Source organism: Puntigrus tetrazona, chromosome 13, assembly GCF_018831695.1.
Source record: "Puntigrus tetrazona isolate hp1 chromosome 13, ASM1883169v1, whole genome shotgun sequence".
In the NCBI taxonomy this organism is placed as follows: Eukaryota; Metazoa; Chordata; class Actinopteri; order Cypriniformes; family Cyprinidae; genus Puntigrus; species Puntigrus tetrazona.
This window is the reverse complement of record NC_056711.1, coordinates 23,169,649-23,195,679: the sequence shown is the minus strand read 5'-3', so window position 1 is coordinate 23,195,679 and position 26,031 is coordinate 23,169,649. Positions and strand designations below refer to the sequence as shown.

The 26,031-nt window shown below is 39.2% G+C and overlaps 2 protein-coding genes across 7 annotated transcripts in view; one reads left to right on the top strand and one right to left on the bottom strand.

Moving 5' to 3' along the window:
• Nucleotides 1-11,765, top strand: part of micu1 (mitochondrial calcium uptake 1) — a 54,603-nt gene extending 42,838 nt beyond the window's left edge. For all 4 annotated transcript variants that reach the window (XM_043254695.1, XM_043254694.1, XM_043254693.1 and 1 more), the window contains 7 exons: nucleotides 291-405; nucleotides 1,001-1,083; nucleotides 2,980-3,180; nucleotides 5,102-5,239; nucleotides 6,918-7,026; nucleotides 10,299-10,388; nucleotides 11,054-11,765. In XM_043254695.1, the coding sequence (XP_043110630.1) occupies nucleotides 291-405; nucleotides 1,001-1,083; nucleotides 2,980-3,180; nucleotides 5,102-5,239; nucleotides 6,918-7,026; nucleotides 10,299-10,388; nucleotides 11,054-11,217 (900 nt within the window). In that variant the 3' untranslated portion in view covers nucleotides 11,218-11,765. The remainder of the gene's footprint in view (nucleotides 1-290; nucleotides 406-1,000; nucleotides 1,084-2,979; nucleotides 3,181-5,101; nucleotides 5,240-6,917; nucleotides 7,027-10,298; nucleotides 10,389-11,053) is intronic.
• A 2,963-nt stretch (nucleotides 11,766-14,728) lies between these two features.
• Nucleotides 14,729-25,701, bottom strand: nolc1 (nucleolar and coiled-body phosphoprotein 1). 3 transcript variants are annotated; one of them, XM_043254862.1, is made up of 14 exons: nucleotides 25,545-25,701; nucleotides 24,931-24,986; nucleotides 24,655-24,812; nucleotides 23,733-23,842; nucleotides 23,521-23,638; nucleotides 22,399-22,529; nucleotides 22,129-22,255; nucleotides 21,780-21,836; nucleotides 21,148-21,216; nucleotides 20,537-21,049; nucleotides 17,581-18,879; nucleotides 16,517-16,617; nucleotides 15,690-15,773; nucleotides 14,729-15,591 (listed from the first exon to the last, which is right to left on the bottom strand). In XM_043254862.1, the coding sequence occupies exons 1-14, from the start codon at nucleotides 25,653-25,655 to the stop codon at nucleotides 15,433-15,435; spliced, it is 3,093 nt and encodes a 1,030-aa protein (XP_043110797.1). In that variant the 5' UTR covers nucleotides 25,656-25,701; the 3' UTR covers nucleotides 14,729-15,432. The 3 variants fall into 3 exon arrangements, with proteins under 3 accessions (XP_043110797.1, XP_043110798.1, XP_043110799.1); XM_043254863.1 differs by having other exon boundaries at nucleotides 23,733-23,836; XM_043254864.1 differs by having other exon boundaries at nucleotides 15,451-15,591; nucleotides 15,690-15,750.
• Nucleotides 25,702-26,031: the final 330 nt, after the last annotated feature.

The following is a 26,031-nucleotide window of genomic DNA, read 5'->3' as shown; positions in this document are numbered from 1 at the left end:
TGCTCAATGTTTTCTAGGTAGGCTGTTCACTTTCTTTTGAAACATACGCGCTGGTCAATAAGTGACACTTGACGTAAAACGTCAACGTTTTATTTTTGCTTGTGTCTTGTACGACTCTGCATCACTCGCATGATTCTACTGTGCTGTGTCAGTGTTAGCATGCTAGTTATCTCTACTGCTGTGTTCAGACTGTGGAGCTCAGCTCTTAAACAGGACTCAGACGCTCCATGTGGTGTTCAGCAGAAGCGTTGGTGACTCTCTCTCCTCTCTTTCTCTGTCGGCGCCTGTAGAAGATCTCTCAGGACAGAGAGAAGTTTGCAGACGAGGACAGCATTTTCTACACACTAGGGGAGTGTGGACTCATCTCTTTCTCTGACTACATCTTCCTCACAACCGTCCTTTCCAGTAAGTGCATTGAGTGTATTTCTTTTAAAACTCTTTGTTTTGCTAGCTGTTATGACCGTGTTGTTGGACCTAATACTGACACCTACTGGTGTGGATGAATCGTGTGTTTATCATCTGGTAGTTTATTCTGCAACTAGAAGTTTATACAATAAGAGGTTTATGAAGATAAAGAAGATGATACACTTCTTTAACATAGACAGTCACCAAAAGTGAGTCGTTCCAAAACTTCAGAAGTGTATGTTTGGATGACTTTTGTTTTTTATGAAAATGTTCTGAAATGTTCCAGAAAGCACCGGAATATTCTAGAATGTTTGTTTTAAAAAAACATGCATGATTAGTAGTAAAACATTACTAAACCAATGTCTCATAATTATACAAGTTCTAAAATTCCTAAATATTTACCAAAATATGGATGCTTCTTGAAAATTACAAAAATAATTAGCAACAAGCATAAAAAATGTAAGTAAAACAATTTTTTGTCACGTTGTGTAATATTTTTTAAACTGTTAAGAAATGCAAAAATAGCTTCTTTGTGTTAGTATAAACAAATGCTGTCATATCTTTGGGTTGCAAACTCTGTTTTCTTCCTTCGCAGCTCCTCAGAGGAATTTTGAAATCGCCTTCAAGATGTTTGACTTGAACGGAGACGGAGAAGTCGACCTTGAGGAGTTTGAACAAGTAAGTGAACGCAAAGACCTTTAAAGGTACAGATGAACACATTTCATTAGTACACTGTCATAAAAAAAATTGCTAAATTGTTCCTTGAGGAGTAAAACAGCTTGTGTCTAATGCAGTATCCTCAAGGGACATCTTTGTACCTTACTCCTAAAAGGTTCTTAGTAGTACCTTGAGGGCACATATTGCTATTCTAAAGTACTAATACTATTGAAGGGTAGATGAAGGGTATGGAGTTGTCCCTTTTATTGTGAACTACCCCGATGACAAGCTGTTGCTTAGTATAGCCCAAGGTGTTTTTTTGTATTTTGGTTACTCGTGTTTTCAGCTGTTTATTTAGTTTATATTTGACCCTTGGGCTACATATGCCTTTTATTTGCAGTCACTGTGAGTCATTCACCTGGTAGAATCAAGTCTTTATCTTTCCTAAAGCATTCTGGAAAAATGTTGTGCCTGTTGGTAAACACATAGCATGTGCTCATGTAAATATAAAAGCCACATCAAAGGGAATATATTTAATGCTCTACATCTGTGACGGGTCAATAGGGCAACATTCAAACCACGACTGATGAAAAAGGGTATCAAATTCAAGTCAATATGTTATCAAATTAATAGTTCATAGAATTTTGTGCAGATAGATGACTGTTTGATATAATTTTTTGATACATAAAATTTTTTATTTAAATAATTGCACTTTTATTGACCTAAATGCATTTTATTGGTATAAAAATGCTTAATTTTGAGCATCATTCCTTTTGCAGCAGTATTTATGCATATTTATGCAGTCATTTATTGATTTATTGTTAGCTATCTTTAGTTGCTTTTGTCGCAGAACAGCACATACTGCTAAACAACACACTGCCCTTATTCCCAGAGAACCTCAGTAGATAAAGACGCTTGATGTCCCTTACAGTGTCCTAGTTCCTTCTAAACCTCCACCGCTCTCTGGACACCTGAACATTTACACCTTCAGCCTGGAAAGAGTTCTTGAATTCCTCCCAGAGCTCTCGTCTTCCTCACTGTTCAGCTTAAGTTCAGTGTTCATCAGTGATTGATAAATAATATGTTTAGAAATGAAAGAATGAGGCTTCCAAAGAATAGAAGATATTTTCTCCGTCGTCCTCCTCTTAACCCTCATTCTTCTTCCTCTATTCTCATGGAGCATGGGGAGGCTCCTCGATCAGTACAGTAAGAAGCACAGAGAGCTTCTTCTTGTCCTTATCCACATGTTCCTCCTCCTTCTTGTCCTTCCAAACCACCTTCTTCTCCCTCTTTCTGAATTTCTCCTTCCATATCCTCTTCCTCCTCCTACTTCCATTCTTCCTTCCAAGATTATTCCTTATCCTTTTTCTCCTTTTTGTTCTTCTTTTCTCCTCATCCTCAGCATCATTCATCACCTTATTCTTCCTATTCCTTCTCCTCGTTCTTCCCCATTCTTCTCCTCCTTTTCTACTTTTACTCCTCTTTCTCTCCTAATTATGCTCCTCCACTTTCTCTCCATCCTCTATCTTTTTAACCACTTCTCCCTTTTTTCTCCTCCTCCTAATTATGTTGCCCTGCTTTCTCTTTTTCCCCTATCTTCTTAACCTCCTCCCTATTTATGATTATACTTCTTTTCTTCTTATCCTTTCTCTTCACCTTCTTTCCTCCTTTACCTCCTTCTACTGCTCTTCCTCCTCCTCCACTTCTTCCCTTGTTCTTCTTCTTCTGATTCTTCTCATCCTTCTTCTTATCATTCTCTTCCTCCTCCTCGTTCCCCCTGTTCTCTCTGCTGATGTTCGGTGTAGAGTGTGTTTTGGTGTGATCTGTCAGTCTTCCAGATGGATACTGTGCCTCATGTTAAAGGAAATTCCACCTTTCTTGAGTTATTTACACTAGTTATTATTTATGTTTTTCCAGGTTCAGAGTATTATTCGTTCTCAGACCAGTATGGGCATGAGACACAGAGATCGCTCCACCACAGGAAACACGCTGAAAACAGGAGGCTGCAGTTCAGCCCTCACCACCTACTTTTTTGGGGCCGACCTGAAGGGCAAGCTCACCATCGGCAGTTTTTTGGAGTTTCAGAGGAAATTACAGCATGATGTGCTAAAGCTTGAGGTACGGTACAAAAGTCTGGGAAGATGGAGATGTGTAGATTACTGGAAACTGGAAATAAATTGAGGTTGAAAGTTGTTAGCCAGTGTCACCAATGAATCGCAGACTCATGCATAATTTACTACAACAGCCTCCCTTCCAGGACAGAACTCAATATTTTGTGTGGAATAAAGAGGCTTTAATCCTAATATAGTGTTATGGAAAGAAAGAGAACAATATTCACAAGATACCCAATGATGATCTAAAAAAGGGTCTACATAAGAAGTGTTAATTTCCCCTTGTGTCAGTTACAAAAATTACCCACAGGTCTGATAGTGGGTAATTAACAAACACACGAACATGCACAGATACACACACACACTTACACATATACCAGTTATAGCAGAAGAGACCTAAAAGAATAAAAACTATTTCACCATGTCTCAATACACTTTCCTAAAAGCTGAAAAAACTATGCAGAGGGACATTATATTTAAAATCATACTCACTTTACAGCATTTTATCAGAAGTGCCTAAAACTGTCACTTTGCATGCAGTCCATATACATGCATACATGTGTGTGTGTGTGTTTATGTGTCAAAAGTCTTAAAAACATGAAAGGAAATGTTTGGAAATCTTCTAATCTTTCCTACTGGCAAAAGGTAGTAACAACTGACTTAGAACCATTTTTTATAGCACTATAAATCAATCACTTTCGTTTATATAGCGCTTTCATTTTATTTTATAAAACAGGTGGTATCAAAGCACTGAACAGTATCAAATTAGAGAATACAGTGAAATTAATGTATAATGAAGAGATCAAACACTTCATTTTTATTAAATGCAGAGACGGTCTCTGTAATCAAAACGATGATGATTGCTAGAAATTGTCCCCTCCACTGCGGTACATCTCCAGAATTTTTTAGTATGTAAAAAGATATGAAATAAAAAGGAAAAAAGCCATTGGCAGCAGTGTGGTGTGAGTGACACCGGATGTAATGTAACCTCCTCAGGGTCTGGCATAGTGTCAGTGCTTCGGGCAGACCCTGTCACAGACGCCTGTAGATCTCTGTCTCTCTTTATCTGCTCTTGGAGATGTGCTGAGGCTGAGGTTCTCTGTTTTGTCAAATATTCCTCAGTCTCAACCACCTTCTATCTGTTAACAACTCCTACCCGCAGGACACTCTCATCTCAGTGAACTAAGCATCTATACCTGAGGTTACAGCAGAGATGTGCTTTTACTGTCTCACTCAAATTGCTGTTTCAATCATAATTTGAGCCCCTAATTGTGATGTTATTGTTTGAATTTCAGATTTAATTTTCAAGTTAAAAGACCTCCAGACCTGTGGTTGTTTGCTTTTTGCATAACTTGGTTAAACTGTGAGGTGGTCAAACAAGTTCTTAACATAGTGACTGTGTTTATGCAAATGGGCCTTGATGTCTAGATTAATGCATCATCAAAAAAGTAGATCATGTTTTTGCTTAGGAATTACTTATGAGCTTACTTATGCAACCATCTCATCTATACAACCTATACTGAACCCACCACTTTTCTAGAGTGACATCTATGCAAATCTGTAAATAAGCTCACTATGAAAGTGTATGAGAAAATGACACAGATTGAAGTTCATAAGTTTTCCACCCTGGCATTCAATGGCAGTTTATGTTTCAAACCTGACGCATTCACAATGGTTGAGTAGATAATGGCTGAATTTTCATTTTAAATTAATCTAATGGTCAAACCATAATGCATTCCAACCAGAGAGAGCCGTTCGACTTTGCTGTCAGATACTTTAAATCCTCTCATCCTTTATGACCTGGCACAGCTGTGCCCACGCTAAAGTATTCAGCTGAACATGAATTGTAAATGATATTGACCAGCTGAGCACAAGATTCACTTCTGAATCCATTATTCAGCAATCTCTCTCTCTCTCTCTCTCTGTAGTTTGAGAGGAATGATCCAATGGATGGCAGGATCACAGAGAAGCAGTTTGGGGGAATGCTGCTGGCCTACAGTGGCGTTCAGTCTCGCAAACTCAAACAGATGCAGAAGAACCTCAAAAGGATGTTCAAGGATGCTCAGGTCTGCCATTTCACTGTTAGAACACATTGAGACCTCACTCCAACTTTTAATGTGACCGAGTTATTTTTCTGTCTACACTGTTGAAATTCTAGTCAATTGGAAATGAAAAACAAATAAGTAACTGTTGACATGGTGCACAAGAAACCAACACGTTCTCACTCCCAGCTTGTCATATATTGAAGTTTGGTCAGGACCACTTGGCGTTACTTTTTCATGTACAGGGTACTGCTTTACCATCATTTTTCAACATGCAAGTCCTCCATTTCTATAAAAAGCCTTATTTCAGCTTTGGTTGTGAAATACCATTGGCCTGTGTGCGTCTCGTGACCAATTGTGTCATGCTAGACGGTGGGAGACGTTTTTTAAATTGAGCGCGTTAATGGTGCAAATAAAACTTTTGCTCTTTTTATAATGACATAGTATGGCTTCCAAAGACTTGGTGTGCAACACAACTTGATCATAATGCTTAATAGTGCTTGATTATGGTCAGTTTTTGCAGTAATTACCTGGGACTGCACTTTTATTCGTCTGTTATGTGTTTTCTGTTGTCCAGAAGTGGGTAGGTTTAGAGCTGGCGTTAGATGCTCCAATGAAAGTATAAATGTATATAAAATTATTTGTGCTAAAGCGGTACCTTAAGAGCCAAAAAGAATCACCAAGTGATCCTGAGCAGCTTCAATATGTGAGGAGTTGTGAGTGAAAACATGTTGAAGAAACATATTTTATCATTATCCATATTCAATAATTGTACTGCTTAGTATTTTTATGGGTATTTTAGGGTTTTTTAGGATTCTTAGATGAAAGTTTAAGCCAGCAGCATTTGAAACTGATTTTTAATAACAATGCAATGTCTTTACTGTCACTTTTTGATCAGTTCAATGCATCCTAGCTGAAAAAATGTCTTTCAGAAACAATTCACTAAAAACTTTATCACTTAAACACAATTTTTTTTGTTCATTCCTCCAATTAAAAGCACCACCACTCTATCCAAACCCATTCAGACAGATTTGTTTAGGCATTGCACTTGTTTTAACACAAGTATACTTAAAAATAGCTTGTCTAATTAAAGTAACATTTAAAATCATGCTTCGAGCCCCCCAACCCCTTAAAAGCTGAAAGAAGATATGATTCGTCATAATATGACATTAATATACAGCAGGGGTCAGTAAACTTTTTGACCTGACATAGCATTTTAAATTTTTCGTTAATCTTTTACGCCACAGTGTTCATTTAGATGATCAGAGAGGTGAAATGAATCAGCAGTGGGTCAACTGGATAATTTGATAAGTAACAAATTATAGGCCGATTTTTATCTTGAACAAGAATACATCAGGATTCAGAGTTTTAATGGCTCATTATACTCTCTGAAATGTGAAACACAAGAGCCCTCGGCACACTGGAGTGCTCAATAGCGTCTCTCATTCTCTTATTAAGAGGATATTAAAACTATATTTACAGGCTCTATGCAATGCTTTACGCATGCTGTGCAAACACAGCATGTTTTTCTCAGCTAAATTTGAGAGCAAATGTCATCTCGCATTCATTTCACTCTCTCGACTGTCTTTACTAACTGAGCTGAATGACCAGATGTGTTATAAAAGAGTTGAACTAAATGAATTGGTTTAGTGATGAGGGTAATTTCTATCTCTCTCTCTCTCACACACACACACACACACAGGGCATCACGTTTGAAGAAGTGGAGAACTTCTTTACCTTCCTCAAGAATGTTAATGATGTGGACACCGCGCTGAGTTTCTATCACATGGCAGGCGCCTCGATAGATAAAGGTACAAATTCATGAGCCCTCAAGCTGATTCCCTGTAAACATTTAGTCTAGAAGCAGACTGAAGTTACTTCAGAGGGTCAGTGGGCAGTTCGTGGGCATGTTGTCTGACTCAAGAGTCTGCTACAAGACTAACTTGGCAATGCAAGAATTCCCAGCCGTCATCTCCACGTTGCATCACCTCTTCCCGTTCTCCTCCCTCTCGCTCACTCAGCCAGATGCAGCTGGCGCTCTTCCCAGCAGTACTTTCACAATCATCTCTCCTGCTGGCTCTTCACATGCACACGGTCCTCTCTCTCTCTGTTACCTGGACACCTTCAAGCAATGCAGAAGGTCTCTAAAGCGTCATTAGATGTCCCGCTCGTTTAAATAAAATCACTTTTCCAGTCCTTCAACCTGTATTACATTTCTGTGCAGGGTTACAGCCTTTAAAGTTTGTGTGCAAAGACAACTTACTGCGTTTTTGAAGACGGTATTATGGGTAATGGAGTGCATTAATGCCCACCCACTTTTTCAGCAGTGCTCGTTCCAGAATTATTTTTCAAGAGAGATTTTTAAAAGGTTTCTGCTTAAGAATTATAAGCCATGAATAAAACCAGCAGACTACGAGGAGTATAACAGTAAAAACTAGCCATCCTGAAATATACAGGTGCTGGTCATTTAATTAGAATCTGTGATTTTGATGAGCAAAAATGTATTTGTGAAAAAGTCGGTGGAGCTAAAGATCTCTTATGGTTCACTTAAGTAATGTGTTTTGTTTTTTGTTTTTATTTTATTTTATACCACAAAGCATAAACAATCCACACATAATAAAGGACATAGGATCAAATAGCAGCATCAGAGCTCACAACAGCACTGTTTATTAGTTATTGTTTCCCTATGGATTTTTTTTTACCTCCGGAACCTTACTGCTGTGGTCTATTGCCTGCTGGTTGAAAATTAAACTTAATGAGCTCATTTCAATTTTGATGCCGGCTGCAAGTATCAAAAAAGTTGGCACAAAGGGCTGAAAAAGTAGCACATGTTTTAAAAGATTCAGCTGGGAGAACATCTAGCGATCAATTAAGTTAACTGACATCAGGTCTGTAACATGATTAGCTATAAAAAAGATGTCTTAGAAAGGCAGAGGCGTGGAATACTTGAAAAACATTTCAAATTGGTATGGTTTCTGATGGTATGGAGGTGAATAAGTGCATGTTTTAAAAGGCACTATGAATGCTGAAAGGAATATAAAGGTTTTAGGGCAACTTTAGGGCTCCCCTCCGGATGACGTCTATTTCAGGGAAGTCGTTGTGTATTTCAGCAGGACAATGCAAAACCACGTACTGCAGCTATTACTGGCATGTAATAGAAGAGTCCTGTGCTGAATTGGCCCAATGGGACTAAATGCGAACAACTAAACGTGGCCCCTGGCCTCTAAATATGGTTTAGTAACCCGTTTCAGAATGAGGTCATTCCAAAAGCTGCACAAACAGATCAAGTTATCAATGTAAGCGTAAAGGTGCGCATTTAGAAACCATTATTTGTCAGAGACATCTGGTACTGCGTCGGCGCCACTCGTGACGCTACATCAGGGCTGCCCTCCGCACTTCCGTACACTTCCACATAGACCTTATCTCACGATTGATGATAACTCTCTCATTTCTCTCTCCGTTTCCCTGATCTCTAGCCCGTAACACCCAGAAACTCGAAACCACTGATCCACATGAAGACAAAAGAGGCTTTTTATCAGCTTGTCATCTTCGGAATCGCTTTCTTTCCCGTTTGTATTCGGATCTCAAGGCTGTGTCTGAAAGGCCGGCCTCTGTCAGACTGACTGTGATGGATGCTTTTTGGCTCGTCTGGTTTCTCCCTCACCCTTTCTGTTCCTGTAACCTCTAAAGACCTTCTCTCATGTTTTCAAAAGGCACTTTTCTCACTCCTTGGATAAGAGATGTGAAGAACGTTATATGTATTCATAATTACAAACAGAATTGTTCACAATAATAGGTCGTCTCGTGTTTGTCATTGATGATAATTGAAGGTATTGTACAAGATTATTTTGTTTAGACGATAACACTGAGTTTGGTTTTCTTACACCTAGCATTTTGAAGCGTCTTGTAGATGTTGGCACGGTTCTTCTGGATTCAGTCCGTCTCAGTTTCTGGATGATGATCAGATTAGATCTCTGCGTGGAGCAAACAAAAGTCTCACTGGATTATTCATATTAATAGCAATATTAATGTTTGGAAATGTAAACCGATATTTCCTACAGCAAAAGAAACCTTTTTTATAAAGTGGAAATACTAACTTTTGAATAATTTTGGCCTCCGCTTTATTGTTAATTTAAATTAGATCCTATTTTATCTTTTATTTTCATTTTAGAAAGTAATTTTATCTTTACATATATTTCTGTTTAGTTTATTTTTTCAGTTTTGGTCATTTTTAGTACTTGTCAACATAGCATTTCTAAAATATTTTTATATATATATAAAAATAACAATATATTGTTTTAAGGTAATAACAGCAACACTAGATTTTATTATTTTAAATAATTGTTTATTTATAGATTATCCTTTACGTTAAAAAAATGGCCATTTTCCAATTCTTTTTGTTAAATGATGCATATTATGCTGCTCTAACATTACTGCAAAAGCAAGTGATTCCAGGCAGAATGTTGCGATATTTTGGACTCTCTTAGGATTGCGTATGATACCTTGCTTACGGAGGCAGCTCAGGTTTTGGAATACAGCTAAAACGTCCCACTTCCTGACGGATATTGTTGAAATAGATGTCACGAGCAATCAGTCCTGTCTGTGTAAGAGCGCAAGACTCTGTGAACAGCGTGATAAAAAAGGGTCAGAGGAGCAGCCCAGGCTTGTTTAAGAACCCCTTTCTGTCAATCATTTTGCAAATTCACTTACATGGAGGGTGGAGTTTGGAAAGGAAGGAAGTATGATTGAGTTAGGATATAACTGTAAGATTTTTAAAAAATGTAATATGTAGAAAAAATAACTGCATTTAGCATATTTATTCATTTTTTTGACAATGTTTACCAATGTGATGTTGGTAAATGACATTGGCCAGACGATGTTATATGGACATGACTAGTTTACTGAGGACGCACCACCTCCTAGACCTCATCTGTAGCTTGCAGTCGGTTCTCCCTCCTCTTCCGTTTCTGTCTATCGCTTTCTTGTCTTATCTGTGAGATAGGGATCTCAGCAGGGAACGGATCCAGCTGAGACACGGTGTTGGTGGAGCTCCTCTGTATTCATCACTCTGCTCTCTCCACAGCCACCATGAAGCAGGTAGCCCGCACCGTGGCCAAGGTGGAGCTGTCTGACCATGTGTGTGACGTGGTGTTTGCGCTCTTCGACTGTGACGGTGAGTGTGTGTGTGTGCGCGCACATAATGATGGATTATTAAGTGCTAGTGCTAATATAGCAGATCATAGCATTGTATAACAACAGGATTAGACTTTAAGTATAACATCACATCAGATTATATCAGTAATCATATCACTAAATATCAAAGGCACTATGTGAATGTTTTTTAATTTTGCCACCTGTTTTTGCCACTGATTTTGTGTTGTATTTAATTTATTAAAATTTTTTTTTTATTATTAATGATAGTGGTCCACATTTTCACTATACCGGTCTGTTTCTTTTCTCTCTCTCTCTTTTACTCCCATTAATTGTGCTATTTATGCCACAGATGTTCACAAATCATATTTTTGTGCACATTTTTTTGCTTTTTTTTCCAGTATTTTATTAGTTAGTTTTATTAATAAATTAATTATTTTAGTCGTTTGAATTATATTTATTCTTCATTAAAAGTTAAATATTTTCAATCTGGTTTTATTATTATTTATGTGACAAATGTCATAAAGGGTTTTGTTTTTGCATGGGTGTATTTTAACACAGCACCAGACCTGCTGCATCAGTACTTGAAATTTTGCTGAGAGTTAATAAGCTCATAAAGTTGGGCGTCGCCGACGGTGATAATTACCCGTCATATTTCTTTCTCATTTAATTCGCTCTTCTTTTTAGGAAACGGGGAGCTGAGCAATAAGGAGTTTATCGCCATCATGAAACAGCGTCTGATGCGTGGGCTGGAGAAGCCCAAGGATATGGGTTTCACCCGGCTGGTGCGCGCCATGTGGAAGTGTGCTCAGGACACAGCCTGGGACTTTGCTATGCCCAAACAGCAGTAACGCCCGTCCGTTGATGTTTACGCTCCATATGGAGTATAATTAATCATTAAAGGACGAACTCGTTTGGAAGGCGCATGCCTAGATGACTACAGCTCATCCTCGGGCCTTCTGTGCCCTCTACTCTACTCAACATCCAGAGCTCACTATCTTCTATTTATTTCATGCCGTCGGCCTTTTTCGGAGTTGAATGCACAATTCTACATACACTAGAATGTGACTGTAGCATGTAAAAAACACAAGAGCGAGAGGTCATCATCAAGTGCCATTGGTCTGAAACTAATGTTAGGACTTACTCAGATAATTCATATAATATTCAGCTTTAATTTCGAAACGCTCACCATCGCTTGTTCAGCAGAACGATCCTTATTTTGCACTCCTGTTGTCAAATGTATCTCAGTGTCCACTTCAGAATGGAATTATTAGCATCCGGTGACAACAAGCAATCTCCATTTTGTTATAAGCTGCATTAATGTTTTGGAAATCTCATTGTTGAATGGCTTTATAAGAGTGATGCTGAAAGAATGATACTATTAAAACATTTTACATTACTGAAGTCTGTGCATGCATTATTTAATAATATGAGAGGGTTAATTATTTGAATGAATCCTTCAAATGATCACAAAAAGGTGAAGGCTGCTCTGATAGTGGCCTTCTGCATTGTTGGGTCTGGTGTATCACATCTTTCTCTTCACAATACCCCATAGATTTTCAATGGGGTTAAGGTCAGACGAGTTTGCTGGCCGATTAAGAACAGGGATACCATTTTCCTTAAACCAGGTACTGGTAACTGTGTGCAGGTGCCAAGTCCTGTTGGAAAATGAAATCTGCATCTCCATAAAGTTGGTCAGCAGCAGGAAGCATGAAGTGCTCTAAAACTTCCTAGTATACGGCTGCGTTGACCTTGGCCCTCAGAAAACAATGGACTAATAGCAGCAGATGACATGACTCCCCAAACCATCACTGACTGTGAAATCTTTACACTGGACCTCAAGCAACGTGGATTCTGTACCTCTTCTCTCTTCCTCCAGAATCTGGGACCCTGATTTCCAAAGGAAATGCAAAATTTACTTTCATCAGAAAACATAACTTTGGACCACTGAGCAGCAGTCCAGTCCTTTTTGACTTTAGCCCAGGTGAGACGCCTCTGACGCTGTCTGTTGTTAAAGAGTGGTTTGACACAAGGAAGGTGACAGCTGAAACCAATGTCTTTCATACGTCTGTGCTAGTGTTTCTTGAAGCACCGACTCCAGCTGCAGTCCACTCTTTGTGAATCAACCACACATTTTTGATTGGGTTTTGTTTCACAATCCTCCACAATCCAGGGTATGGTTATCCCTATTGCTTGTACACTCTCTACCACATCTTTTCCTTCCCTTCGTCTCTCTATTAATGTGCTTGGACACAGAGCTCTGTAAACAGCCAACCAGCCGCGCAGCCATCCAAAGAAAGACCACCCCACACCATGACTGACCCACTGCCAAACGGATCATGCTGGAGAATACTGCAGGCAGCAGAACATTCTCCACGTCTGTCACATGTGCTCAGTGTGAACCTGTTTTCGTCTGTGAAAAGCACAGTGCGCCAGTGGCGAATTTTCCAATCTTGGTTTTCGCTGGCAAATGCCAAACGTCCTGCACGGTGTTGGGCTGTAAGAACAACTCCCACCTGTGGACGTCAGGCCCTCATACCACCCTCACGGAGTCTGTTTCTGACCGTTTGAGAAGACACATGCACATTTGTGGCCTACTGGAGGTAATTTTGAAGGGCTCTGGCAGTGCTCCTCCTGTTCCTCCTTACACAAAGGCAGAGGTAGCGGCCCTGCTGCTGGCTTGTTGCCCTCCTACGGCCTCCTCCACGTCTCCTGACATACTGGCCTGTCTCCTGGTAGCGCCTCCATGCTCTGGACACTATGCTGACAGACACAGTAAACCTTCTCGTCACAGCTCGCATTGATGTGCCATCCTGGATGAGCTGCACTACCTGACCCACTTGTATGGGTTGTGGAGTGAGACTGGAGTGAAAGCACCACCAGCCCTCAAAAGTGACCACAAGATCAGCCAGAAAGCATAGGAACTGAGAAGTGGTCTGTGGTCACCACCTTTTATTAGGGGTGCTTGCTAATTGCTTATAATTTCCACCCGTTGTCTATTCCTTTTGCACAAAGGCGTGTGAAATTGATTGTCAATCAGTGTTGCTTCCTAAGTGGGCAGTTTGATTTCACAGAAGTGTGACTGACTTGGAGTTGCATTGAGTGTTCCCTTTATTTTTTTGAGCAGTTTATAATCAGACCAATGAAATGATAAAGAGCTCATTTCAGTAGACTGCTTATTTTTTAACGAATAAGAAACCTAATTCAAATAGACAGTTGGAGGTGAAGGTGAGGTGTGTGGCTTTAAATATTACATAATTAAATTTCTCTTTACTGCAGTGTTCGAGACATCCACAGCATTACATTCATCTGAATTAGCATTTGCTCACTGCTGAATAACTAACAGCCCCTTCTGCGCCACTGTCAGGACATACCCACGATCCTTTTTCATCATCACATTAAACTTTTCTAGTCACCATCTGTCACAGATCTCTGATAAACAATAAACTCATTAAACTTACAGCAAAAATGGCTGGAGGAATCTGGAGTTTGACTCTGAACTTCCTTTTTAATTAATACACGATGCTGCAAATGTGTCTGAAGTCCTAAAGGGCCCGTTGTGGGTTTTTGTAAATTGCAACGTTTTAAATCTGAAAGTGCACCGTGTATATAGTTATTGTCTCTCAAAAGAATCGACTCTGAATTATTGAAACATTTTTAAAACGAATCCCTTTTCACGTTGACGTCAATAAAAACATTAGCATATTGCCCGCCCACTTGTTGGTCTAAATGAAAATGCTAATTCATTCTTCACCACTAGGTGCTGCTTTTAGTTTGGAAAAAATAATCCTTTGGCGAAGGTTAAAATAAATGTATATTATAAAGACAAGTCACATGTTTTTGACCTTGCATGAATGTCAACCTGTTCGGTACTCCAAACACCGAAATACCCTTTCATAACCCACAATATGGGCACGTTAAGCCAAAATAATCAGCAAAACTTTGTCAAAACCTTTGTCACTTGGAGCCAGTGACATAATCCATAAACATAGCCACTACGTTGTCATAAGAAATATGTTTTGTATTGAAAAGTAGAAAACACTAGATATAAGAACATCTGGATACTTTTCATTAATTGTGATTAATTATTGCCTGGAGAGAATACTATAACCTAACAGCAGGAAACGCAACACTTCCATGCATTTGAAAAAAACAATACAAATTAACATGAAAAAATTATAATGACAATGGCTGTGATCTTCATAACTTCAGGTAGGTCTATTCAAATAAGAGTTCAGTGAGCAAGCCTGTGGACTAGGAACTTGTTACTAACTTGTAACATTTCATAAACATGGATTAAAATTGTTTATTGGTAGACAACTTTTCGGCAACCCTCATACAAAATTGAACGGGGCACAGTTGGGCTTTTGACAGAGCAAATTTAATTAAAAACAGACAAACAGTTGCGTTTCAGTCCGAGTTTTAATTACAGTTATATTAGACTGATCATAAAGGAGATCAAATTACAAAATCTCACGTAACATAGATATGAAACCATAAAAGATTAAAACTAAAACTGAATGAGGATGATTCACTCGTTATTTTAAGGGAGGTCTTACAGTGTCTGTCAAACAGAAGTGGGCGGAGTCATTAACTACATAGCTTCTTCAAATCAGACAAGTCACCAGGCTCAAGATACATGGATAGGCTCATAATGTTAACAAAACCATAATGATATTTCTTTGACAATGATAATAAAAAGAAAATTCCACTTCTAGTATATTAACAATTACCTGTTAGAACCGTCCATAATTCGTCAAGCCAGCTTTAAGATTTTACAGTGAAGCCAAAACCATATTTTACATACAAGCTAATCAAAATGGCTAAACGCAATGAATTGGCGCCACCATGTGAGCACCGTGTTTAACTGCATGAAAACGAGCGAGTAAAAAGAAAAACAAAAAACAGGTACACCTCAACCCCCTCTATTCCTGCTTTCTTCAGTCAATCCCGGCCCATGTCTGCAGTAGAGGGTAGACGGGATTGCTAGAGAACAGTGCTTGCTGGAGTTGATATAGCATCACAGGACAGACATGGAAAGTTCAGAGATTCCTTAGTTTGTGATCTCAGTCACTTTCAAACTTAATGGAGTTCACTGAGGTGGAGATTGCACCGCCTCTGTAACTGCCACGCTTCTTCTTGGTCTTCTCATGCCGGAAAGATTTGCCCCTAGTAAATTTAAGCATGTTGTTGGCCTGCTGGCCCCAGTCACCGTTGGCTCCCATCTAGAAGTAAACAAGAATCAAATGATTTAAAGCAATATACGTGCAAAGACTAATTACATAAACACTGACCTAATATGCATTCACGTTTATCGTCTTACCTTCGCGTCGAATGAATTGTCTGCAAAGCGAGGGTCCACATCAATCTCCTCGTCTCTTACTCTACGGAAAGGAGCATTGCTTTCCTTTACATGTCACAACAGAAAGACAGAAAATACCTTTAAGCACAAGTGCATAAGCAAACGGAGTGGTGTGAAGCGTTCTACACTGGGAACTGGGTTCCACTGAGTGGAATAAGGAGCTTTTGCCTCATCTAAAGCATCTAAAGTTCATAACTTTTGAAGAGGCAAAAGCTCATTGCACCCAAACAAACATTTTCAAATAAAAATCTGAAGAAAAAGTTATAAATGGAGGCACCAAAGAGGAAATTATCTTTTCATAACTGAATTTAAAAAGCTATGACCAGCCTAAGAATGCTTTCACCATTAATGACACTACATATGCAAATCAGGGGGTGATGTCGCTCTACCCCTTTAAGAGACAATTCTGATCAAAGGATCAAACGGCTTGAGTAATTTGGATTGCTATGCCTAAAAAGTAATCACTAACTTTATTTTTTGAAACAAGTGACGATGTAACAAATGTCTTGAGTTTGGAACAGATTGTGAGTTAAGTGATAATTTGCCTAAAATGAATATCATCATTTAAAGGATGTAAAGCACCGCTGCCGCTTGTATGAAAAGCAGTAGTCGCTGGATCAACAAATACTGGCATATAAACAGTGTAACTTCCAGGTCACGTCTGGCCTGGAACTAGAATAGCCCATGTCCAGGTTCCCAGTTTGACCCTTGGGTGTGTTTGAATATGCACTGTACATTTTTTTTATTTAAATACATAAATACAAGCATGCTCAAAATCAACTCTTTACCTTCTGTTTGGTTCTGGGAAAAGTCTGAGGTGTGGAGGTTGCGATTTTTGTGTTCTTGGGTGTTGCTTCTTCCTTTTTCCCTTTTTGTTTGCTCTTTATGCCTGTGATCAGTGGAGAGAAGGCGAAAAAGCAAATGCAAGTGGTTTACAATGGTGCCGAAGGCAAAGCTCTTTAGAAGATAATACCAACAATATTACACTGATGCGGAGGCATGACACCGTGCCCTAACCAGGCATGATGGCCTCTGTTCCAAGCTAATCTGAGTGTGTTGATTTGACCCGTCCGGTAAATGGTGCGTGAGAAAGGACTTTAATTTAAAACATAGTGGCACCTCAATTGTTTTTCTATGTGAACATGCACTACTAAATGCATTCTTGATTTACAGAACACCACAGCAAGTTATGCACCAGCACAAAAAGTTAGGTGCACTAAAGTTTTACCGCACTGCATTTAACAGAAGTTTTTGAAACAATTCCACAAGAAAGGTAACTTAAAAAGTGTTAGTGCTTAAAGTGCTTCAATGAGCTGAAATGTAAGCTTAAAACATCAAGTCTAAAATTAGCCAGGAAAACTGGGTCAAGCCACTCTCTTCAATATGTGGCCAGCAGCAACATGCGGCCTGCTATTAATAATACCTACACCTGAAGATTACCTTCTGGTTCTGAAAGATCATTCATGACAGCAACAGTTACTCACAATCACTTCGCGGGGTATACCTCTCTTCTGCATTCTGTTCAGTCTCACGCACAGCCGCGTCCGCAAAGCTTTTAAAATATAGCTACTCAAATAAGTGAGGATGAATGAGCTAGACATGTGTTGCTGTACGCAGGCTGTGCATGTGTTTTTAAAGTTTGCCTAACGTGTGCAATAATGTTGAACCACAGTGAGGTCCTTTTTCCCCTCCATTAGAACCGGTTGCATCGGTGTGATCATTTTTTTTGGTCGCACCATTGAGAAATTAGGTCGCACTCTAGAGCCCTGCACATTTAAAGTAATAAGAACAGGCTTAGCAAGGCGTTTTTATGTTACTGGTTCCTATCAGGTATATTGAGAATTGCAAATACCATTTGTTGTGGCAGGAGTCTTGGCCGTTGTTTCCTCTTCCTCCGATGAAGAGTCCTCAGACGAGCTGCTCTCTGCTTTGGCCTTAGCAGCCTGTGCTTTAGTCGCAGGTGGCGTCTTCACGGCTGGGGTTTTAGGCGACTCTTCTTCATCAGAACTGCTGTCACTCGAGGACGAAGACTCTGCTTTCTTTGCTGCAGAGGTGGGGGTTTTCTTTGTTGCAGCCTTTCCGTTGGTGACTGCAGGTTTGGCGGGAGTCTTCTTAGTCTCGCTCTCAGACTCTGAACTGTCAGATTCAGAGCTACTGCTCTCGGCTTTCTTCGAGCTAACTGGCGTCACGGCCGGCTTAGCTGCTGCTGCTTTGGGCGTCACAGTAGTTTTTACCTTCTTCTCGTCTTCACTGGAACTGTCCGAATCACTGCTGCTGGACTCAGCTGCTTTCTTACTGGCTGGAGCCGGTGCTTTGGAGGCGGTGGCAGGGCTCTTAGTAGTAGCAGCCGCTGCTGGTTTGGCTTTCTTTGCAGCTGGAGACTCGTCTTCGGAGTCGGAGCTGTCGGATTCAGAGTCAGCAGGTTTAGCTGCAGGTTTAGCTTTTGGGGTACCTGGTTTGGATACGGGTGTGGCGGGGGTTTTCTTTTGCGGTTCCTCATCTTCTGAAGAGCTGTCTGAGTCTGAGCTGCTTTCCGCTTGTTTACTGGTTGGTTTGGCTGCAGGAGCTGGTTTAGCTTGGGCAGCAGGTTTAGATACCGGTGTGGTGGCGGCTTTCTTTTTTGGTTCCTCATCTTCTGAAGAACTGTCTGAGTCTGAGCTGCTTTCCGCTGGTTTACCAGTCGGTTTGGCTGCAGGAGCTGGTTTAGCTTTGGCAGCAGGTTTAGATACCGGTGTGGTGGCGGCTTTCTTTTTTGGTTCCTCATCTTCTGAAGAACTGTCTGAGTCTGAGCTGCTTTCCGCTGGTTTACCGGTCGGTTTGGCTGCAGGAGCTGGTTTAGCTTGGGCAGCAGGTTTAGATACTGGTGTGGAGGCGGCTTTCTTTTGTGGTGCCTCATCTTCTGAAGAGCTGTCCGAGTCCGAGCTGCTTTCTGCTGGTTTACCGGATGGTTTGGCTGCAGCAGGTGCAGGCTTTGCTGGGGCAGCAGGTTTGGATACCGGCGTGCTGGCAGGTTTCTTTTGAGGTTCTTCATCTGAAGAGCTGTCCGAATCAGAGCTGGATTCAGCGGGCTTGGCTGCAGGTTTAGGAGTGCTCAAAGGCTTGGACGTGGCTGCCGTTTTGGCAGGTGCTTCATCCTCAGAGCTGTCTGAATCTGTGTGCGATAAAACATCCAAGCTAATAAAATCTAGGTTCATGCAAGCAGAGTTAAGCACTGCCAATAACACACTTAAAAGCAGGCAAACACAACAGAAGAAAGTATTGTCTCACACGCACACTGTAGACTTGCAACTACAAACAAATGTCAAATAAGAGCTCTGTGTGGACCAGATATATACCACACTGGGTTAGGCGTGTACTAAAACCTTACTGGGAAAAAGCACAAAATAACATGTTCTACAGAGCCACTAAAAGGTTATATGGTTAGCTGCTTGCTAGCTGTAACCGGTTCCATAACAGTACCAATAAAGCAATTTCTCTTACAGTGACTGGATGAGCGAGAATTATTTGCAGATCCTGAGCAGAACTGATAAACACCTAGTCTTGTAAAATGTGTGCCAAGTACGTTCACTCCACAGTACAAATTGTGAATCTCAATCAAATTAAAATCGCACACACATTTAAAAGCAGTTTCATCTGCACTTGATGCCCTCAGTTAACATACGGTAAATTAACAGTAGAAGTACCAGTTAATATTCCAGTATAATTATTGGAATCTATTTTTAAGAAGTTTAATACCTTATGAGCAGTTGCTATGTCATCTCTATGTCGTCATTCTCTTATGGTTTATTATATTAATGTTTCAGCATGCTATAATCATTATATGGCTAAAGATAAGATATTAATAGTTTGTCATCAGTTTTGAGCACATTACTTTAAAAAATTAGTTATAGTTACTTCTCAAACAGTAACAGTTACATCATTATAAAACTAATTACCAGAGAAAGTAACTATTCAAATGTGTCAAACACCTTGGATGTCCCCAATATAAATTGTTAAAATTAATGAAAAAGGACATTCTTTATAACAAACATTTATTTATTGTACACTATTCTACACTATTTTAATATTTCTGTGGGATAATTTAAGAGACACTTTGAATTGAATTGACAAATTGAATATATTATTGTAAATATTATAAACGCTCAATGGAATCGCCATAGTATTTTTTACAACATTAAACTTGTGCTAATTAGCATTATGATAAAAAATGTTATTAGAAAAATAACCATGAATGTATGTATGTTTGTTGACTGAACTTAGAACTGGTGGTGGTGCTTAAGATTGTTTGTCATTTAAATAATTGTAATATCAAAAGAAATTGTGATACTACAAATTCAACTAATAAAAATTTTAAACACTAGGATTAGTAATAACTCCATTATTTTGACAGGAAAATACAACAAAGAATATTATTTACATGTAGCATGTCAATTTTGCACTTGATGTAAGACTCTCTAGCTCTGTAGCTGTCTTTGAGTGTTTGAGTCAAAACGTCAGTGACAAAGTTTATCAAGATGAACTAGCCTATAATAGGCCTAAATTATATTGTATGTCGGTAACAGAATTGTAACGGGGGAAACGCTAATTCTTTTGATTACCCAATACTGGAAAAAATAACGCTGTTCATTTATAATGCTGTTAATACCATCACTGGTTGTCAAACAGATTTAAAGCATAAATAGTCTCTCAGTCTGTTTAAAAGGTGTGTATGTTAGTGTAGACTTTGTGTTCCATACACCAAATGACACGGCAAGTAAATGATTCATTAGGCTAATGTTTGCACCTTTATGTATGTGATGACAACTGACCTGAACTCGAGGAATCTTTCTTAGCAGGGGTTGTCTTTGGAGGAGCAGCTTTAGCAGGAGCAGTTTTGGCTGGGGTTGGTTTTGCGGCTGGTGTGTCTTCCTCGGACTCAGAGCTAGATGATGATGATGATGATTCTTTTGCAGCAGGCTTGACTTTAGCCTCCATTTTCTTGGCTGGCGCAGGTTTAACTGGGACAACTTTAGCTGCCGGTTTCTTGGCCTCCTCATCGTCAGAGTCTTCTGAGCCCGAAGATGAAGACTCGTCTGCAGCCGGAGTGACTTTAGCAGGTGTTGCTTTAGCGCCTTTTGCAGGTGTAGATTCAGCTTTTGCCGGTGTGACTTTAACAGCTGGCTTTTTAGCTGCTTCGTCCTCTGAGTCTGAGCTTGAAGAATCTGAACTTGAGTCCTTTTTCTTAGCAGGAGCAACCTTTTTAGCTGCCGTCTTAGCTGGGGCTGCTTTAGCCGGAGCAGCTTTGGCAGCTGGTTTCTTTGCTTCATCCTCTGAACTTGAATCTGAGAAGAAAGCAAGAAGTTTACACACTTTCAGCAACTGAAAAAAGAAGAGTCTCCAAAAACAACTTTGTGGTGATAATTTGCAGAGAGGGCGTTACCTGAACTGTCGGAACTGGATGAGTCGTTCTTAGCACTAGCTTTGGGAGTCGCAGTCTTAACCGGAGCAGCTTGAAGACAAATATCAAATTAGGTTTCTCTCCAAGAAAAAACAACAACAATAGTTCATATATAAAACTAATGTTTCCAAGCTTGTATAAAATGCATAATGAATATTAGTAACTGTAAGATTGATTATTCAAAGCACTGTAAAGGGCTCTTAACTTTGAAATGTTACCTTTTGGATAAATTACAGTTTACTATTTAAGCTATAGTTTTCTTAAGGATAAATCTACCCTGGGACCAGACATGCAAATTAAACCGTGCCATAATATTCACACAATAGATACATAAAGCATATTTTAGCTAAAAATTATGTACTATGCGTAGATACAGGAAGTCATAAAATGATTAATTTTTTGTTATAAATTTACAGCTGATTGATACGTGTATATTAAATCAAAACTTCGATGAATATTACTTTAGTGAATTTGCATCCAGTATGACCAACATCGCAACCATTGTAATACCTCTTAACAAAAAAAAAAAAACAAAAAAAAAAAAACAACCCACACACACTAATGCACAGCATCTCTTGCTTTAGTAACTCATGCAGGACACTTCAAACACTTACCAGGGGCTTTAGCTGCAGCAGTCAGCGATTTAGGAGGTGGCACAGCACTGAATTGTCCTGTAAATTGAGATACTTTAATTTCATGTTTGCCACTTGTGTTTTCGTAAATTTTAAAATGTTCAAAACATATTCAAATGAGGCATGCTAAGAACTTGAGCATAAAAAAGGCATTTTAATTGTTGAGGTAACATGATCTGGTGAATAAAGCTTAATGCCGAACCCGTAATCAGTAAAAAGTCCAAAATATAGTCTCTATATTTTGGTTATTTGGGAACACTGAGACATGCCAGCAAATCCCAATTCTTTATGTACCTTCAAGAATGACCAATAGATAAAAAAACAGCAATACCAATCTTGGTTTTCTTAGTAGGTGGTGCATCGTCCTCATCTGAGGATGACTCCTCACTGCTGGATTCTGCAGGGGCTGTGGGTTTAGCTGGAGGGGTCTTCACCGGGACTGCTGCTTTCACTGCTGTCTGTGATCAAATAAGAGAAACCAGTATTAAATTGTGAATTCTAATTAGGCAAACAAATTAATTTTTCTTTTTGAAAAAAAAAAAAAAAGGTTCTATTCCGGTTGGATATCTGAAGAATGATTGTCTTCAAATGTAATAAATACCTTAGCTGGAGCCTCTTCCTCAGAATCACTAGAGCTGTCCTCGCTGCTGCTGCTGTCCTGCTTCTTCTGAGCTGCAGACACTGGAGTGGATGCCGGTTTAGGCTTTCCTGCCACAGACTTGGCCTTCGCTCCTGAAGACAACAGATCACCACTTAACACATTTAAACTTACTTTGAGCAATTATACTGAAGTAGCACCGGTGTACTTTGGTAGTGTCATGATACTAAAGCATAAAAATACCTGTGGTATTTTTATTTTTTTAACGGCAGTATCGTCCGTACGGTAGTATACTTCAGCTATTCAAGTCCTCACAAGTTTGCATAAGGTCACTCCCCGCATGCATTTTTTGAGACCACACAGATGGTGTTATGTACAACAGCGAAAAATGGCAGAATAGACAAGTTGGCAACAGTTGTACTGTGCATGTATTGAACTGCTCATCAGTGGATGAGTATTAAAAGCTCTGTGAGATGGAGCGGAATGAGTAAAGAGAAGTGAACCTGGGCCATAAAACATGCCCAGCGTCCCAATGTACATACTATCCACATACATAGAAATAAAAACATTATAAATTAATGTTTAAATATACATGCTACTAACATAGATATTTTTTAAGATATGCAAGCAAAAATGCTCCTGACAGTTCAATGACAAGAAAAATCAAGAATGCTGTTTTCGTGCCGTTTCGGTGTTTGAATCTGTTTGCGAATCGCTGATTCACCGAGCCATTCAGCTGATTCGTTTGACTGACTCTTTGCTAAAATATGCTTTATGTATCTATTGTGTGAATATTATGGCACTTCCTGCTTTTAAGTTTCTTAAAATTATTCAAAAAGTTATATTAAATTATTTCCCAACATATCTGTATTTAAAACATGACTCTCATAATGCAACATTATTCATATAAATACGGTCTAAATGTACAAAATGTTTAATTGTCAGTCATGCACATGAATGAAGTATTAAAAAAAATAATAATAATCTTAATTAAAAATCTTGCTAATTTACGTCCGTTTATGAACTTGGATTCATTTTGTACAATTGAATTTTAAATTAACAATACTGCATGGCATCGTGATACTGGTATAGTATTGTAAGACAGATGTGACTGCTTCAGCTCACCTGCGGCTGGGGTTTTGGCCGGCTCCTCGTCAGAGTCTGATTCCTCGCTGCTGGAACTAGTGTCTTTCTTCCTGGCTGGAGCTGCAGGCTGAACAGCAGGTTTCAAAGCTACAGGCTTCTGTACAACAAATCAACAAGATCCAGGTTCAGTAAGAGGCATCCTAGCAGCCACACCACACATAGCTCATGTAAACAGCATGCAGCTTTCAGACCTTTGCCGCCGGTTTAGCTGGAGCTTCATCCTCCGAGTCGCTGGAGTCTTCAGAGCTGCTTCTCTTTTTAGCGGCTACACTTACTGGCTTCTTTGGAGCAGGAGCTTTCGATGTTCAATGCATAATATTCAGTTAAACACGCTCTATGAAATCGGTTTTAATTTTTTCCCCAAATTAGTTTTTTTTTCTGCATTTTCTTTGACTTTTTCATAGTTACATTCAATTCTAAATCAAAAAGCATGTCCTAATTAAAATCATAAAAAATACATTTTGATATAAAATTACCACGTTTAACTTAAATGGGCACCCCTAGGATTTACTATTAAAATAACGGAACAAGTGTTGTGTTATTATTCCTTAAAAAAAAAAAAAAAAAAAAAAAAAAAAAAAAGTTACATTTTATTAATGCACGTGTAGTAAACAAACTCTGCGCCTATGCCATCCATTAACAAAGACATGCAAGATTCATATTTAAATCAAATTTTGCGGCTTAGTATTTACAGATACTAGTCCATATCGTGATTTAAGTGTAATGACCCACTTTTGATTAGTCCATTTAAAAACAAACAAAACCAAGACTTCCGTGACGTTCCGAGTCAAACTGAATTCTGTTTTTGAGTGGATCCCGTGATTGAGATTTAATTTCTAGGACCCTATGATATTAAATTTAAATACTTCTCACAGTTTTTAAACATACACTGTTGGCCAAAATTCAGTTATAGAAAACTGTACATTTAATATGCAAGTACGTAAAATTATTTCTCAAGGGTTTACGTAACTAAAATTCAGTTGTGCCATGGCAGAAACAAACTTCATTTTAAAACGTATTTTAATAAATCATATTTAAATAGTAATACCTGATTAAAGTGTCCTTGTTAGAGTGTAATCGTACATTTTAAATACTGATTATAAAGCCATGTACCTTTTACGGCTTTCTTGGCAGGTGCTGCAGCTTCCTCTTCGCTGCTGGACTCCTCACTACTTGAACTCTCTGCATCTTTCTTCGCTTTCTTGGCTGATGGGCCGTTGACTGCTGCAGGGCCGGTGGTGACCGCTTTGCGCTTTTTAGTTTCTGGAGACCTTGAGCAGACAAATAATAGTAGTCACAAGACAGCAGTAAGTGACTTGCGGTACGTGATGAAGAACGAATGACCAGTCATTGCCATTCAAACGATTATAAGACACAGCTTTTACATACTTCACCCAGAAACTGAAGATGTCCACGAGACTATCCTCATTTTGGTCTTGAGGTTTCTAATGAAATGAAACAGACACAATTGTAGGTATATAGTTTAAATATCGTAGAACTTACATGACCTATTGATTTAATGCGGTTATACAAAGTACAATTTGTATTGGACTACATAACACGTGTGTGATTCATTACGTAACTTAGGCTATTTCTTGTTTAATTTGAGACTCATTAGCCTTTGTTCTAACTTTCTAGTTCCCTGTCTGTCAACTGTTAAGCTGTATAATTTCATTATACTTAATATAAAGACATCAGACAGCACCCGCGCTGCTTAAAAAAAGCCTCAAGAATCGAGATGAATAATTAAATGTGTACTGAAAAATAAAAACATTAAATATGTAAGAAAAACATAAGCCGTAATGACACCGGTCAAACTGATACAAGCGCCGGCAGAAATAAAAAATTTAAACACGTCCTATACATCAGCTCACAAACACGTGTTCCACACAAACTGCGTGAGACCCACGCGCGTGCAGAAATCCGCGCGCCGACAGACACGTTACAACACTGCTGCTCGCGCGTACGCGACGGGTCGTAACACACGCGTAAACGGCTCTTACCACTTTAGCCTGCTTTAAAAACTCTTTCGCGGCTTTGGCGAACTTATTGTCCACGAGAAACGAGTACACATGCTGGTAGAGATCGCTGGGCACCGCGCCGTCCTGCGCCATCTTCGCTGCTCTGGTGTGGAAGAGGACCGCGATTCGCTATTTCACCCTCACGTGGCGTCGCTGGAAATGGCGCATAGTAAGTGCGTCACTGTACTTACAAAGATCGCACTACGCAGTTAAATATTAATATTGTTTAATTGCTGTTGTGTTTTTTTTGTAAGTACACAGATGAATGCTATTGAACCCACATTCATTATGCTTAAATCGTCTTAACTTGTTTCTAATACATCTATTTAATATGCTGCTGTTTACTAAAACATTCGATTTCATCATATGTTTTGGCATTTATGGCCTTAATAGTGGAATAAGGAGCTAACATTCAAGAAGGAAATATAACCTCAGTTTTATTTGGAGGCCTAAACCGAATCTAAGGCAG